General features: G+C 46.4%; 1 protein-coding gene across 2 annotated transcripts in view; it reads left to right on the top strand.

Moving 5' to 3' along the window:
- The first annotated feature begins 1,234 nt into the window (after positions 1–1,234).
- LOC135818069 (uncharacterized) overlaps positions 1,235–16,890 on the top strand; it is a 159,346-nt gene continuing 143,690 nt past the window's right edge. Inside the window, exon 1 of one of the 2 annotated variants that reach the window (XM_065331388.1) lies at positions 1,235–1,752. In XM_065331388.1, coding sequence (XP_065187460.1) covers positions 1,368–1,752 — 385 coding nt within the window. In that variant the 5' untranslated portion in view covers positions 1,235–1,367. The remainder of the gene's footprint in view (positions 1,753–16,890) is intronic. The other variant, XM_065331387.1, reaches the window with a different exon arrangement.

Here is a 16,890-nt window from a genome sequence, read left to right as displayed (position 1 = left end):
TAAACAGTCAGCCAGTTAGTTGTAGAACGTCAGTACCGTCGGTCAGTGTCGTGCAATGGTATCGCATGAGCTGATTGTTTAGTTACTGGTGGTATTTGTGGACATAGCATTACTTTTAGTTCCTTGGTCCTTTTTATTTTTTATAAATTAATCTTTTCCTCTCCATCCGAGTCAATCCTCGCAAAAGATAATGCGCTTCACAACTTCACAAGGGCCATCGCAGTTCTATTGACGTCATGCTTGAGAAGAGCCTTGGTACTTGAAGGGTGATGGTGGTGTTCCTACGGATGCGGAAAACTCGGCCTCTAGCCGAGTCTGACGCGAACCGTGAATTTTTTTGTTGAGAAGAGTGTTCAACTGCACATGCCCAGAACATTCCTGACCCTCAACACTATCCTCAAACTGATGCATTCTTCCCCTGTACTCAAGTACTTGTATATCCATCTCTATTTTAATATTTCACGAAACCTGATACATGAACATCTTGCAGGAGCGTCGGACACGCTACGGTCATTATGGTGTTGACCGTACCACTCTTCGTCCCGGGTACCCTGTGAATCAATAAAGCGCACTGATCTGGGGTCTAAATTTCGAAATTTTCATAGGAACCACCCCAACCCCACGAGTAAACAATTTAATTGTATTTCAGGTGGCTGACCACACCACCCTAAAATACCTTCCGATGCCCCTGGCTCTTGTCATTTACCGAGTGTTAACATACAATGGAGTTCACCATGAGTGCAGCGAATGGGATTTTCTGATTTTGACCTCTTTGGTTGTGGGTCTGATCAGTGATCAACTCACCTCCCATCACTTTAAAATCTGCATCTGCACCCTTGATCCATAGAGGGTGGTGGAGTTCCTGCGGATTCGCAAAACTCAGTCAAACTGAGTATCACTTGAACCATGAATATCTTTTACCCATGATGTAGTGAAATGATTGTGTGTACATATGAACAGTAGTGGTGTAGAACAGAGGACTGTGTTGTAGGTGAAGTGTGTTCAGTTAACCAAAAATGAACTGTGTGAGTTTTACATAATACTCGTATGTGGCTATGGAGAACCAGCAGTGACAGTGTAAGGAGTGGTGGTATGGTGTATGTGGTGCATGGCAGTATTTGTCTCCATACACATGAGTCAATCATCTCTATGCTGTGTGTGTGTGTGGGGGGGGGGGGGGTGTTAGCATAATGATATGTGTATACATGTACCTGTATTGTGTGACACTGTACAGCCGGTCTTCTGGTTGATTGTCATTCATACTTGAATTCTCTTTCAGCAAATTCATCGACTATCAGAAAAGAAAGATTCTGTTTCAAAGTTTGTTTGTTTTTGTTTGTGTTTTGTATAACTTTGTGTTTAGAACGATGCCGTTTGACTTCTGGGATGATGTTGTCCTGCCAGCATGGCATGACATAGCTCGATGCAGGATTACACATGAAGCATTAGAGAATGCTGTCATGGCAATAGATGAACATCATCCACGTATCAGCAGAGATCCCGTGCTGAGGGGATATGTGATGAGGTGGAAGAAGTTAATTAAAACCAGCAAAAGGAGTTCAGAGGAGGATAGGCTAGCCGCATATATTGCCTTTGTTGCTTGCTACAAGAGAGGGCAATCAGGTGTCCAGAACTTCCTTCAAGACATCCAGTCTTCATCTTTCCCATCCAATGTTGCTGTTGGTGGACTGCTGGAGAGAATTTGGGAAGCTCGCAAGAATGATCATCCTGAGGAAGATGTCAAGGATCCATGTGAGTAAAAGATTGCCATTAAGTTTGTTTTGAGGAGGGGAGCAGTGCAATGATTTCATGGTATTTTGTATGTAAAGTTCATGCTTCATCCACGTGGAATTGCACCACTACACTTGTTAGCTGCTCTGGCAACCCTTTACTTTCCCTAAGCACTCTCAGAAGACTATCTTGTTATCTCATGAGTGTTACTATGAGAAGAAGTATTGGAAGACAGGAACCACTGGAGCATGCGCTGTTCTATAGTTGATGGAAAAATCTGAATAATCTTTACCGACAAAGAAGTGGGAGATATGAAATAGTGAGCACAATAGTGCGTTTGTATTGTGACCTGTATGCTGCATAAGTATCATAGCATAAGTATACCTGTTGCATACTCGTATACACCTTGTAAATGAAGATAGCATGTGCAATACTGTACATTGAAGAAATCTTTACATACATGTTATGTGTGATGTTATGCTGGTGCATGTTACAACATTATATAAGATCATGCATTCTATTCTGTAGAGTAGAACTACAGTATATTCATAAAAAGATGGACTTCTAGCTTTTGGCCATAAATGGGTCAAACCTTTTAGAATATTTTTCTGCAATCCCTATGGAATCCTCTTCTAATATTGTTTCTGAAGTCTATTTGTCCAAAATGCAAGCCATAACAAGAATAAGATTTCGGCCAGGTTTTGCCCCAAAAGCACGAATTTGGGAAAACCATCCAAATCTAGGCCGTTTGAACCCGCTTGCAACAGTGCATTGTGCGGTTCGAACCCCAGTTCAGGTACCCTTTTTGGACCCGGTTTCGAATTTCGCAGCACTGCGCTGTGTACGATAATATCGCGAAAATCGCCAAATAGGGGAGCTCGCCAGAGCCAGGGACCATCTTTTTTATGAATGGACTGTAGAACCGGCATACCATCAATGGGAATGAAAAATGTAGTGGAGCCGATGTAGGATAATTACGACTCATGCATTGTACCATCGTGTCACGGGTTTTAGTCAATACATGTATGTACAAAAGTACTGAAATGAACATGATTGCACTCACTATAGTGTAATCGTGCTATGTAAGTTTAATAACGAGACGTGTAGATCTTTACTTGATCAACTGATGCCAAGTATTGTTTGGTGCAAAGATCCATCAATCTTTGTTACGCTACATGGAGTTTAGACTAAAACTGAGCATGTATGTCACATATGCTGTATCCAGTCAAATTATCAACCAATGCATTTGCAATACTCAAGGCTACGCGGAAGTTATAAATAATTATGATTATTTGAAGCAAAGTAAACAGGACCAAGAAACTACAAGTTACGCTATAATGTCCACTAACGCCACAAATCTTTGGGTAATCCTGAAATAAAGATTATTATAATAATATTAATATTTTGACTAGTTTGAGGGAATTATTATTATATTATTACCGTACTGGCAATATATATGGTCGCAGTGAGGCCATGAAGCGTTACATTGGCACATGTTTACCGCACGCAGGGCGTTACATGCAAAGTCGCACAGGAGCCGTTACACAGGTTTCTATATTGCCGCAGTCCTTTTTTTTGCTATTGCCGCATCACTTTTTTGCTATTGCCGCATCATTTTTTGCAAACGTCAATGAAAAGATCACCGCACCCCGCCGGACGCGCGTTACGAACGCAACAAAAATTTTTCGCACTAGCCTGGTCGCGCGTTACGCCGCACCCCCCTGCGTTACGCGTTACGCGGCAAAATAATATTGCCAGTACGGTACACTACTTACAGTTCCCCTCCTCGTGCTATTTCTATAACTTAGAACCTTCCAAGTTGGAAGGCTGTTGGAGTGCGCATCCAAGAGGTGCTAGAGCTGTTAGCCAGTTAGTTGTAGATCGTCAGTATCGTCGATCAGTGGAAAAGACATCTTTCTTAGCCGACGTTTGATGATGACTCAAGCTAATGGGGACACAAACCCTCTCCAGTATACTGTAATCAGCATCGAGTGACACAGACACACACAACAGAAAATGAGTCATACGATGTGTGAAAGTTTCACCTTCCGTGCTTTAAGCGCAAAACCAGTTTGCGCAGCTAGTGCACGCATGTTCGTCATAAAGGGGTCGTGCATGGAAAACCTGTACACTCTGCTGCGATCGCGAGGTCCTGTAACGCACTAGCTGCTATCCGTGGAAGCCGGCGTTGTACTAGCCTGCAGCACGCAGTTTCAAATTGGAGTGCTTTTTGTTTCAAGATCCTGCGCTGTGAGTTCTCCATCTCCTGCCAAAGTCTTAACAAGTGAAATACCAGTAGCTCACATTATGTCATTGTTCCGTCTGGACCTGTAGAGCTGAAAGGCTACACATGAACCTTGACTACAGGTCAGAGTGCAGAGCTTGCACAACGTGCAGAGCTTGCACAACGTGCAGAGCTTGAGTACCATGCAACTCTGAGTTTAGATCTATTTTGGTTCCAATGGATTTCTCAGAAATACTATGTAGAGGCTGGCTCGGGAAAAGTGAAGACGGTGCAGCAGCATGTACGAAGGGGTGACACAAACACAGCAAAAACACAGCAGCAGGTGCAACAGAGTGACACAAACGCAGGAGCATGTACAACATACCTATTTGTATACAGCATATTATTTCCTAGTGTGCAGGTCAAATGCAGTCTTTGTTATGGTAATACAGTGTATGTACAGCCTGTGTGGATATGGGTACAGTGGTCCCTCTATAATCCGGCACCATTTGTGCCACGGAAATCTGCTGGATTAGGGAGGGTGCTGGATTAACAAATCTGATCTACTGCTGCAATTATGTGCATGAAGAGGACATTTGGCTACTGAAAATTGTGCTGGTTTATCGAGGGTGCTGGATTATAAAGTGCCGGATTAGAGAGGGACGACTGTATACGTATAGCTCATGGCATTCCATGCTCTGATCAACAAACACCAGTTGTTCAACACCAGCAACCATATAGCCCAACTCAACCTCTTGTGCTCAGCTGTGCCTTGCTATGCTTGTGCCACACCACGTGCACACACACACACGGTGACACTGCATGCACACACACACACCACGTGCACACACACACCACATGCACCTATTTTGCCCTTTTGAGTTTTGACGCCCATCACCGAGGCGATGATAGCGATGCTACAGCAGAAGCCATAGCAACTTGTGCTGGGATTGCTCCATTTAACAGCTTACAAGGCTGAAGAATTGACCGCCACTATTCTGAGCCTTGTCTACACCACACAGCTATTTGAAGAGGCCATTTCTGGCCAGTGAATCCCTACTTTTTCGTTTTCGTTTTTTCCAGCACACATCACGCCACATATTCCACCATGTACTGGCTGTTGGGACTGACCACCCAGGATTTTTCATACCACGTGCACACACACACACACACACACACACACACACACACACACACACACATACACACACACACACACACACACACACACACACACACCTCAGACCTCAGACCTGCCCATCGGGGAAACGATGATAGCGAACAGCTATGTTAGACATAGCAACTTGTGCTGGGATCACCATTCAACGGCTTGCAAGGCTGATGAATTGACCACCACTATTTTTAGCCTGGTATCCACCACACAGCTGTTTGAAGTGACTTTTTCTGGCTAGTGAATCCCTATTTTTCATTTTTCCATTTTCCATTTTTTTTTCTACACACACACCACACCACATACTCCGGCATATACTGGCTGTTGGTAACCACCCAGGAGGAAAAAAAGGCAGGAAGAGTCCAAAAAAAGAGAAGAAAAGACGTGTGCGACCATAATCGTCGGGAATTGAACCCGCAACCTCTCGATTGGAAATCGACTGCACATACCACTGCACCACACGTGCACACACACACACACACATACACACACACACCATACGCACACACACACACACACACACACACACACACCACCACCACCACCACTACCACCACCACCACCACCACCACCACCACCACCACCATCACCACCACCACCACCACCATGTACCACACACACACACACACACACACACACACACACACACACACACACACACACACACACACACACACACACACACACACACACACACACACACACACACACACACACACACACACACACACACACACACACACACACACACACACACACACACACACACACACACACACACACACACACACACACACACACACACACACACACACACACACACACACACACACACACACACACACACACACACACACACACACACACACACACACACACACACACACACACACACACACACACACACACACACACACACACACACACACACACACACACACACACACACACACACACACACACACACACACACACCCACCAGACACACACACACACACCAGACACACACACACACACACACACACACACACACACACACACACACACACACACACCTCAGACCTCAGACCTACCCATCGCGGAAGCGATGATAGCGAACAGCTTTATTAGAAATAGCAACTTTATGCTGGAATTACACCATTCAACAGCTTTCAAGGCTGATGAATTGACCGCCACTAATTTTAGCCTGGTATCCACCACACAGCTGATTGAAGTGGTGTATTCTCGCCAGTTAATCCCTTTTTTTCATTTTTCCATTTTTTCATTTTTTTGGACACACACGCCACACCACATCCCCCGACATACACTGGCTGTTGGTAGCCACCCAGGATTATGAAAGAAGAGCTAGGAGAATGAGAAAGAGAAGAAAGACGTGTGCAACCATAATCGTCGGGAATTGAACCCGCAACCTCTGGATTGGAAATCGACTGCACAGTCCACTGTACCATATGGGACACACAGGGACACACACAAATACACACGCACGCACACACATGCGTGTATACATAAAGTCTGATGCAAACGCCCACGTCGCAGCAAACGCTCGCCCCAGCGGGTCCATACTATTCTTTTTCAGGTCATTTTAGTTGTAGAAAACTGGCATGAAGGTCGAATGCGTACAAGAACGACTGTAATGCCTACACACTGCCTATGTCTTACCAGGATCCTGTGCAAAAGCGATTGTCATTATCTTGCTGCAAAGAAACACTTCGGTCGGGATTTCCTTTGCATCCGATAAATGAGTCGTCTTTGTTATTGTAGTTCGTTCTCCTGATGATGGGCCAGGCTCGAAAATTGGGCGTACAGTAATGTAAAATGAAATTTGAATTTGAATCGCAGTGAAGAGACCGTTTTTGGAGTTTGGAGTTGAGAAGCGAAGTTTCCTAAAAGTTCGTTCTCCATTATTTCGGTTTTCAAATCATGAAATTTCTGCAGTGCCATGAATGTGACAATGTTGAGCTTTCAGAACGAAACGGTGATTGTTCTGATGAAGCGTCATTCGACGACTTGACCTGTCGCAGTATTGCAGTTGCAAGTCGAACAGGGGAGATGTCACAAAAGCTACACCTACAAAGTCGCTACCAACTTGTTGAAAACTCTAAAGTGCTCGAGAAAAACCCTTGCCTTTGCGTGTTGCGTGATTTGGAAATGATGGCTTGAAACACCGTCAGAAGTATATTTGGTTCCTGCAATACTCTGCTCTTTGCTACCTTGTTATTCGGAAGAAAAACCCATTTGGATTTGCGAAATACAACAAGCAACATCATAAAATCAGCTCGTGCCCAAAGAGACTTTGAAACCAGGCAAGTGGACATTGTTTACCGTAGGAAAGCGCTCTTCGCGCCACGGTGTGAGATGCACTTTCGTACAGAGGGAGTGACAGTGCATGGGGTCAGTGCATACAGGCCAGCAGATCGTGCACAATGCTGTGGGCATTTGCAGCGGACTTTACGGTACACAAACACACAAACACACATACACACGAAAAAACACACACACTATTGGACCAGACATTGTCGTTACAACAATGTGTCCTGTTTTTCTTGTGTATTATTCGCTGTCTGTAGATTTCTTCACAAGTGTTGTCAAGAGCAACCTACCACAGATCATTGCCAAACTAGCGACCGTACCAGATATAGTGCTCACTGAAGTATTTGGGTATGCCGACCTGGCTGAAGAGCGTATCAGCACTTATCGAACGGCATGTGAGGTGGCCGGTCATGTGCGTGATCTTCCACTTTGCTGTCAATCAGCAATTGGGGGGTCTTTACTGTACCCAGTGGGCAGCTTTCTGTTTCTCTTTTATCACTTGCGCCGTCCTGATCTCACTCAACGACTGGATAAAGATTTCCGGATCAAGATCGACCGTGAGGCAGGATGCGATGGGAGTAGTCTTGTCCAACTGTTGAATTTGGCTATTGATTTACAGAGCGATAGTAAGTGACAATTTGAAGACTGCGATGCAAGTTAAAGAATGTCCATGATGGTGAATCCTAGTCAATGGATGATGCTGGTCTTTGTATTAGTGTACATACCAGCTGAAGGTTATATAAACTTACAGTTGTCTTATACCAGCAGAAATGTTCTAAATGATATTAGCTGTTTTCCAATTTGTTTGGTATACGTTATGTTCTAGCCTTGGTTTCCATTGTTACGAAAATGAGGAATTTTATTGAAATCGTCCATACCTAATCATAACGGCACTTTCTCCCAGTGACTTGACTTGACACTTGACTGACTCACAACCGCCATCCACTGAGATCACACAAGAAGTCCATTGAACTTTCAGTGTTGGGAGCAACCCACGTTCTGATGAAATGATCGCCGAAGTCGCAAACTCTATTTCATAGCATAGTAAAGTAGCCTAAAACCTGCCTGTCATGTTTGTGGAAATCACCAGCATTTTGTTTAGTATTGTCAAAATGCCAATTTTCTGAACTTAATGTACCGGCAATCCAAGCAATACTCGTAGAGAATTCTGTTGTGATTCTTCTGATCTCACCTTCATATACAGCAGGTACCGCAATGTCAATGATGAATGATGAAGGTGTGATTGCAGTGAGAGAAGGACCAGGAGATGCAGTTGAAGGTCAGTACTGTCCTTGTAGTAGGGATCTCAGCGCGTGAACTGCGCAGCCAGTCTGCGCAGGTGAGATTTTCGATCCCAAACGCGTCCAGTGCAGAAATCGTGGAAAAGAACATTTTTTTCGAAATAAATCAAGTTGAAGAAGACAGTAGAAATGGCTGAATATTGCGTCCAGGAAAGCACGTTCTACGGCCATCTCCAAGCTACCTTTCTCCCAGACACTCTCTCAGAGGAACTATGGAGGGTCAAAGAGCACAATCTTTAACTCTTGGACGCAGCGTGAACACCTCTTCTACTGAGCGCGATGTCTTCTCTCCGAGTGATAATGGCGGCGATGTTCGCGATGGCTGATGCACTGAAAATCGAAGTTGAGACAATCTAACCGGAGAAAACGTCTGAATTTTTGACTGAATCCTTTCTGAAGTGGGTTCTTGCCGCATGGAAAATTATAGGAAAATCGACCGGGGCAATATCGCCTTGGCCACGCTGTCCTTCGGCGGGAATTACAAAGTATGTTCGAACGACGATGAAGATGACGATTCCGCTAGTGTCCACCGCGTCCCCTAGTGTCGAAAATCGACCGTCGCCATTTTTCTGCTGTGTCCGCGAGCTGCACTCAAAACTCGATGACGCAATGTATGCGCAAACACCCTGCGCACTGCACGCGCTGAGATCCCTACTTGTAGTGGTCCTCCATTAGTGCACGGCCCTATTTTAGGGGAATGCATACTCAAAGTTTGTCAGCCCGAGCCTTACGCTCGCATTCCAGCGCAAGCTTTACAGCGTCCTGTACATTAGGACTGCCTTTCTCAGCGCGGCGAAAACTGAGCGTCCATAGAGTTAACGAGGATATTCTCGGCCTGACAATAAATCCCACTGAAAATTTGAGCGCTGTGGAAATCAGTGCCCACAAAGTCAGTACAAAATACACCAGTGGTAGTTAAAGGGGAAGTTAAGCCTAAAATCAAAATTTCACCAGTTGTAGTCTTCAGGGTGCTGAGTCGAATGGTCTTGGTCCGAGGAAGCTGAGACACTCCCGACCTTCTTTATTCCCAATCGAACTCGCGCAATTCCACCGAAACTGGGTGATTGCGCCCTACTAGATGGCGATTTGTATGCAAAATGTCACTAAAAGCGCCATTTCGTTCTTATAAAAGCACGGGTGACCAGGATAGGCGCATATGTTGTACTCTTTTGGACGCTGAGTCGACTGGTTTTGGTCCGAAAAGGCTGCGATGTACCGTTCGGCCCCTATTCCCAATCTAACATGGCTGAACAAGCGGTCACGTACTCCTGCGTGCACCAGTCACCTGGTCACCGTGCCTGCAGGCTACAACTTACCGCATGTTTGGCCGAGTTTCTGTCACTCGAGTTGAACCTTTGTACTTTTGAGTTGAACCTCGGTGTGAAGGTTGTCGCCTACTGGTGTGGTGACTAGATGACTGGTGTACGCAGGAGCACATGACCGCTTGTTCAAGCATGTTCGTTTGGGAATAAGGGCCCAACGCTGCAGCGCAGCCTTTTCGGACCAAAACCAGTCGACTCAGCGTCCAGAAGCCTACAACATATGGGCCAATCGCGGTCATCCGTGCTTTTATAAGAACAAAATGGCGCTTTTAGTGACATTTTGCATACAAATCCTCATCTAGTAGGGCGCAGTCACCCAGTTTCGGTGGAAGTGCACGAGTTCGATTGGGAATAAAGGAGGAAGGGAGCGTCTCAGCTTTCTCAGACCAAGGCCATTTGACTCTGCACCCCAAAGACTACACCTTGTGAAAATTTGATTTTAGGCGTGACTTCCCCTTTAAGTTAGTACAACCGGATTCAGCCGAGTGACCAATGTTATTTGTGTGTCACCCTCAATGGCATAACACACTTTATGGCCGGTAAGACCATGGTCGTACCACTTTTCATGCGACGTAGTCTGCCCAATTCATCCAAAAAGCAGTGAAAATTTCATAGGATCATGCACTTCTACTTCGAAGTACATGCACTTGTACATAACTTACACTGTGCACATAACTCACGGAATTGACTTGGAGTAGACCAGGGTATGCACATGTTCCCTTTATTGGTACTGTTCTGTCTGGACCCATGGTTGTTGCCAGTAGACTAGTACACCGAGTACTAGGCAGTTGTATTTAGTGTTGGGTGCTATGTGCTATGTAGTTACATTGACTGTTGCTGGAGTGTCCATGTAAGCATGGTAGTCTACATGTACATGTATGTCTTCAGCTCACACACACACACACACACACACACACACACACACACACACACACACACACACACACACACACACACACACACACACACACACACACACACACACACACACACTCACAGAGTCACAAAGACAGTATACTAAGCAACGAACACCTAGCCTGCAGGATACCAGTTGATCAGCTATGGTAGATGTATGAGGTGTTGACATGTCATGTCGGCATGGAGACGGCCTTTCCATGGTAACTGGAGCTGCGAAAGAACTGTCTGCTTGGCTTACTTAGGTTGCGTTTGTTCGGTTTGTTCATTCCGCCACCATTCCAAAGTCATTCCGCCGTGTTTTGGTTCCGGAGCGTTTGTTTGATGCACTGGACAGCGTTTGTTCGGTGCCATTCCGCCACCATTCCAAAGTCATTCCGCCGTATTTTGGTTCCGGAGCGTTTGTTTGATGCACTGGACAGCGTTTGTTCGGTGCCATTCCGCCACCATTCCAAAGTCATTCCGCCGTGTTTTGGTTCCGGAGCGTTTGTTTGATGCACTGGACAGCGTTTGTTCGGTGCAATTCCGATTCCGGTCGCGGAATGAAGGGGGCAGAATCGATTCTGGCGATTCCTAAGAAAAAGTGGAATGAGGTGTCATTCCGAGCGGAATCAAAATGCGCGGAGGGGCTTCGTCGCTGCTGCGTACTAATACCTCTGCAACAAAGCTTCACTGACCGCGATTATCGATATAGTATGTTGTTGTAGGCGGACATTGTCCAGGGTAGAGGCTGGTACTGTAACCTCGGCATAGTAACTTGTTCGTGGTATTTTGACCCTTCGCTGCCGCGAGATAGTGTTCGCCCGGGATCGTTGATGAACTGGAAATATACCCTCGCACCTCAGCTCTTCATCGTCGTCGAGCAGGGCCTCTAGAACCACAAGGAGGCAAGCCAGAACAATTTTTCGAGCCAAAGACCCAAGACCGAAAAAGGCACCGAGCCTGCCACTTCACTTCTTCTTACAACAGTGCCTTGTATCTGCAAAATAAACACAATAGCTAGAGACATTTCTGTGACTGATACGAGGTCGAATAGCATGATGAAGTAGCGGCCGAATGCTGCCTGCAGGCACCCTAGTTACGGGCGCTCGTTGATCTACGCCGTGTTTGGCCGCTCCTTCACCATGACTGTCGTCGGGACATGCAGAAACTTACGGAAGCGAATAGCAACTACCAGGACTGGCATGCAGTAGTCTTCGCAAGGCTACCAGGACTGGCATGCAGTAGTCTTCGCAACGCTGCAAACAACAGGTACAGTCAAATCTGTCGTAAGCGACCGCCCCTTGGTGCAAGAAAAAGCGGTCTCTTACGGCAGATGTATGGTAAATCCGGCATACCGGGCATGCATATCATATGCTTGCATGTACTGAAATCGACGAGAATAATGTGATTTTTAATATCATTGTATTGGATATTCAATAGAATATAGTATAGGGGTGCCAGGGCCAGTCGATCGCACTTGATAGACAGCGCATTTTCACACCTTGCAGTTGACAGCGCACTGGCAAGTACAGTTTCGCACCTGACTGAAGGTGGGTCGCGGTCGCTTACAGCAGATTTGAATGCAGCCACCGTGCATGAAATCGCGGTCGCTGGTCGCGCACAGCAGATAGTCGCTCTGGACAGATCAATTTGTATGTGAAACCGTCGGTGCACGGAAAATCAGTCGCTAACGGTAGATGGTCGCCTACAGCAGAGGTCGCTAACGGCAGATTTGACTGTAATAGTCATACTGAAGAAACCAAAAACATTCAACCGTCGTTTCGTTTCCAGAGTGGCGCAAAACCTTTGCTAGATTCCCGAATGCATGCCGGCGCGTTTGTTTGCTACGCTCATTCCGATTCCGCGATGGGTAACTACGTCATTCCATGCCCATTTGGGAATGACCGAATAAATGCAACCTTAGTTTTCTGTTGTGGTGAATCAATGGAAGTACGAAAGGGAGGAATGCCCTACATAATCAAATTGTAGATATGAGAAATGTCGCAGAGCATGTGATTTCAGCAGACGTGTCGCATGATTGGCAGACACTGGCTGGAACAGTGCTAAGATGAGAAGTGCTATGGAAATGTTTTGCACTGACACTCAGTGCATGACCACAGATACGTAGCGTGCAGATAATGTGGTGCAACTTCAAGCGATTCATTAGACCTTATACGCATTGTACCAGGCAGGCACAGTGGGTTGGTCAAAGACCATGATTGAGATACGAGAGGTACCTGGTTCAAGTCCTGCCTGGGAGCGGTTTTCCAGCCATGCTGCTGCCCACAGTCAACTGGGAACTTGTGGCCATGCACAAGGAGTGGATGCGGCTAATGGGGTCATTCTTGGCACTTGTGCCAGTGGTTGTGAGACTTATCCCCTCACCACCACCGTTAGGCGCTGCATCTGCCGCTAGGGTTTACCGGGTGTTAGCGGCCGTCGTGAGTTCCCTTCGGGAACGGACACGATAAGTTACTTTTTTATGCACGTTGTACAGATGTATGAAGTTCTGTACTAAGGTCGTAGGTGTGTACAGACCCGGTCAGGTGTTCACTGTGTGATATATATGCGCATTTCACCAATTTTAGCTCCATAATTAATGGAAAACATTCGCTTTTCCAGCTTCTTCACTTTGGTTAGAACTAATAACTAGCTAGAAAAAGGTTTTCGTAAGAAATGCCTTCAGGGCCCATTTCTTAGTGGAAATAGCAGTAAACACAATAGGGTCGTGTACATTCAACACCCAACCGGGTCTACGGGATTCTACGAGATCCTACTGGATTTTGTGCATCTGTACATAAGGCTTATACCATCCTCTTCTAAGGTTTCATTTGCTCAAATTCACAGCAGTCAGTTAAATTCCAACGAAATTCTTGTGCTCGAATGGTCCTGCTAAACTGTTCATGTTGAAATTCTGGTGCTGAAATAGGATTATTCTGGGTGTTGTAGACTAGCTAAACCCAATTCAGTCTGAACATATCCTTCCCATTTTCTTCAATAAATTCTTCCTCATATCTACATCACATGTATTGTGCTTTGTTCTGGTGTATGTGTATTGTGCAGCTGATAATGGCCAGTACGCAGCAGCACTAAGTGAGCTGATCAAGGAAGGTGTCCAGCTGGTACCGTACGGGCGCCTGATAATGTGCGGGCCGGGCCGCACAGGCAAGAGCAGCTTCCTGCGATCCCTCCTGCGTCAAGCATTCATGTCCAAGGTCGATAGTACCATCGGTGTGGAGCTGGAGAAGGTGATATGCACGATCGAGAAGCAAGGGTTAAAGTATGTCTGGAAGCAAGCTGAAGATTCTTACCAGCAGCAGTTGGCCCTGACGCACAGAGCTGTTGGACAAGAGCAAAGGAAGAAAGAGATAGTAGCAGCACTGAGACAACAAGGTGTGGAGATCCCAAAGAACACCAGGTCCACATCCTCCATGCCATCAACACCCGTGACATCACCATCCGCTGTGATTGAGACTGAGCAAGCAGATACAGCCAGTGTGTGTGAATCTGCTGTCAGCCAACGTGATGAAGCCACCCACACCGGGTACTCTGGTCAATCAGCTACCAGTTCATCTGAAACCATGGACTCTCAGAATGTTTCCACTGCATCCAAGCCGGAGGAGGTCTCAACCATGAGTGTAGAACAGGTAGCAACAGCAGAGCAAGATGTGCAGCAGCTACAGAAAGAAATCAACTCAGCAACGCAGAAGTTTGAACGCTTCATTGAAGATCTGAAGAAGGGCAAAAGTGAAGTTTTCACTGCAGAGCATCTGAAAAACTTGACATTTATGGACGTCTGGGACTTTGCGGGTCAGAAGCTGTTTGCAGCGATCCAACACATGGTCCTGGCTTGTGACCGATGTGCGTATGCTGTTGTGTTCGATGCGTCAAAGAAGCTCCAGGACAGAGCAAAGCCGACGTTTGGTGTGGACGGTGAGGAACTGCCGCTTTCCAACAACCTGGAGCAGACCAACTTCGACGTCATGGAGACGTGGTTCAACGCTATCCACGAGGTCATTGGAGACAGCGACAACGTACCCGTGTTTGCCATTGGCACACATGTGGACAAGTTACCAAAGAAGCCAGAAGCAAGGAAGAAGGCAACTGAAGAGATAAAGAAGTACATCTTGGCCAATTCAGAGGGTAAGGCCTATGCCAACAACATCGACAAGGTGGTATTTGTGGACAACACACGAGCTGGCAAGGATCCGGAAGACCCAGCAGTTGTTCAGCTACGGCAAGACATCGTCCAGCAGCTGCAGCATCAGTTTAGCGCTCCCATTCCACTTCGTTGGCTTCCTGTAACAATCTCCATTGGGCACATTGCAAAATCATTTGAACGACCATGGTTATCTGTTGACGAGCTACGCCGTTTGGCCATTGCTGTTGGTAGCATCTCCAGTGAGGATTCGGAGTCCGATTTCCAAGAGATGGTGAAGTTCCACCATGGTCTTGGTCATTTGCTTCGCTTTGTTCACAATGCCCGTCTTCGTGATCGTGTGATCATTGACATCCACTGGGTTCTGAAGACCATGTCACTGCTCTTTTGTCCTGAACCAAAGGATATGCAGAGCAAGCGTCTACGTCCACAATACGACTTGCTGACTCAGGATGGCATCCTCCTGGAAAGTCTTGCCATGCACCGTTGGTCACAGCACAATCGTATGACATCGCGCTACACGGCCACAGAAGAACAGCGCAATTTCCTGTTTGAGATGGGTGAGCACTTTGCCCTGTTCTACAACACCAAGACATCTGTGAGCGTGCCTGGTCAGAGAAAGGAGGTGGTGACAACTCGCAAGTTCTTTGTACCAGCACTAGTGGAGCGAGTTGCACGTCTTCAAGATGAATTGAGCAAAGGCAAGCCAAGTTCAGCTATGTACCTTTACAGTGGTGCAGATCGTTACTTTCCACAAACCCTGTTCTGGTGTGCTGTTGTGAGGTGTATGCAACGCTACAGTCCAAAGGTGGATCCAATCCTCTATCACACATCGGCACGTATTCTGATTAAGGATCGCTTCTGGCTGGTTATGCAGTATTTCCAGCATGGCATTCGCCTGTCACTGGAGATTCCCGTCGCGGCTGGCACAACGAAGTCTTCTTCTACCGATGCTGTTACTCGCGTGGCAAATTCAGTTGGCTCTCCTGGCGTTGGTACTGCAGCAAGCGAGGATGAGTCCGCTGCAGTCAAGCTTTGTCATGAGCTTCTACCATACCTGGAGTCAGAGCTTGACAAGCTGAAGGCATTCTCGCTGACTCATGTGAAGTTTAGCAGAGCTGTTCGCTGTCCATGCTCGTTCAGTCGAGATGCGTGTCGCAAGCACAAGAAGAAGGGTTGTGCAGAGATTGGCTGTCAGCACTTTGCTCCACTGGTGGAGGGATTACGTCCACGTTGTACCATCGGAGGACGTCCAGAAGTGGATATCAGTGATGTACGCCAATACTGGCCATGCTTTGCCAAAGATACACAGGTAAAAACGAAAAAGAGGTCATATTCAGTTTTCCTCAATATATTTTCCCTGTGCTTTGCGTTTACAGCCCGCCCGAGACTGTGTGTATATGTACAAGGCCAGTACATGTCAGAATGGTGCAGCTGTTAGGGCTGTGAAGCCAGTACATGTCAAAATGGTGCAGCTGTTAGGGCTGTGAGGCCAGTACATGTCAGAATGGTGCAGCTGTTAGGGCTGGGAGAGCAATAACAGATTCTTTTTCTCAGTTGCCCTGGTCTGGAAGTGTTTCTAAATCTACCGGCTCCCACACCAAACAAGCACACTGTACACTAACCCAAACCAGTGTAGGTAATATTGCACAATACAGCATGCACTCGCTGGCTCAGGGTTTGCTGTTTCCATGACAGCCACCTTGTGATGAAAGACACTCGCTTGCATGTACACATCATTGAATGTTATGATTTTTGTCGAACCGTGTCGACAA

This window comes from Sycon ciliatum, chromosome 5 (genome assembly GCF_964019385.1).
Source record: "Sycon ciliatum chromosome 5, ocSycCili1.1, whole genome shotgun sequence".
NCBI classification, from domain to species: domain Eukaryota; kingdom Metazoa; phylum Porifera; class Calcarea; order Leucosolenida; family Sycettidae; genus Sycon; species Sycon ciliatum.
The sequence above is the reverse complement of the archived record's forward strand: the minus strand, read 5'-3'. Positions and strand labels throughout refer to the sequence as shown.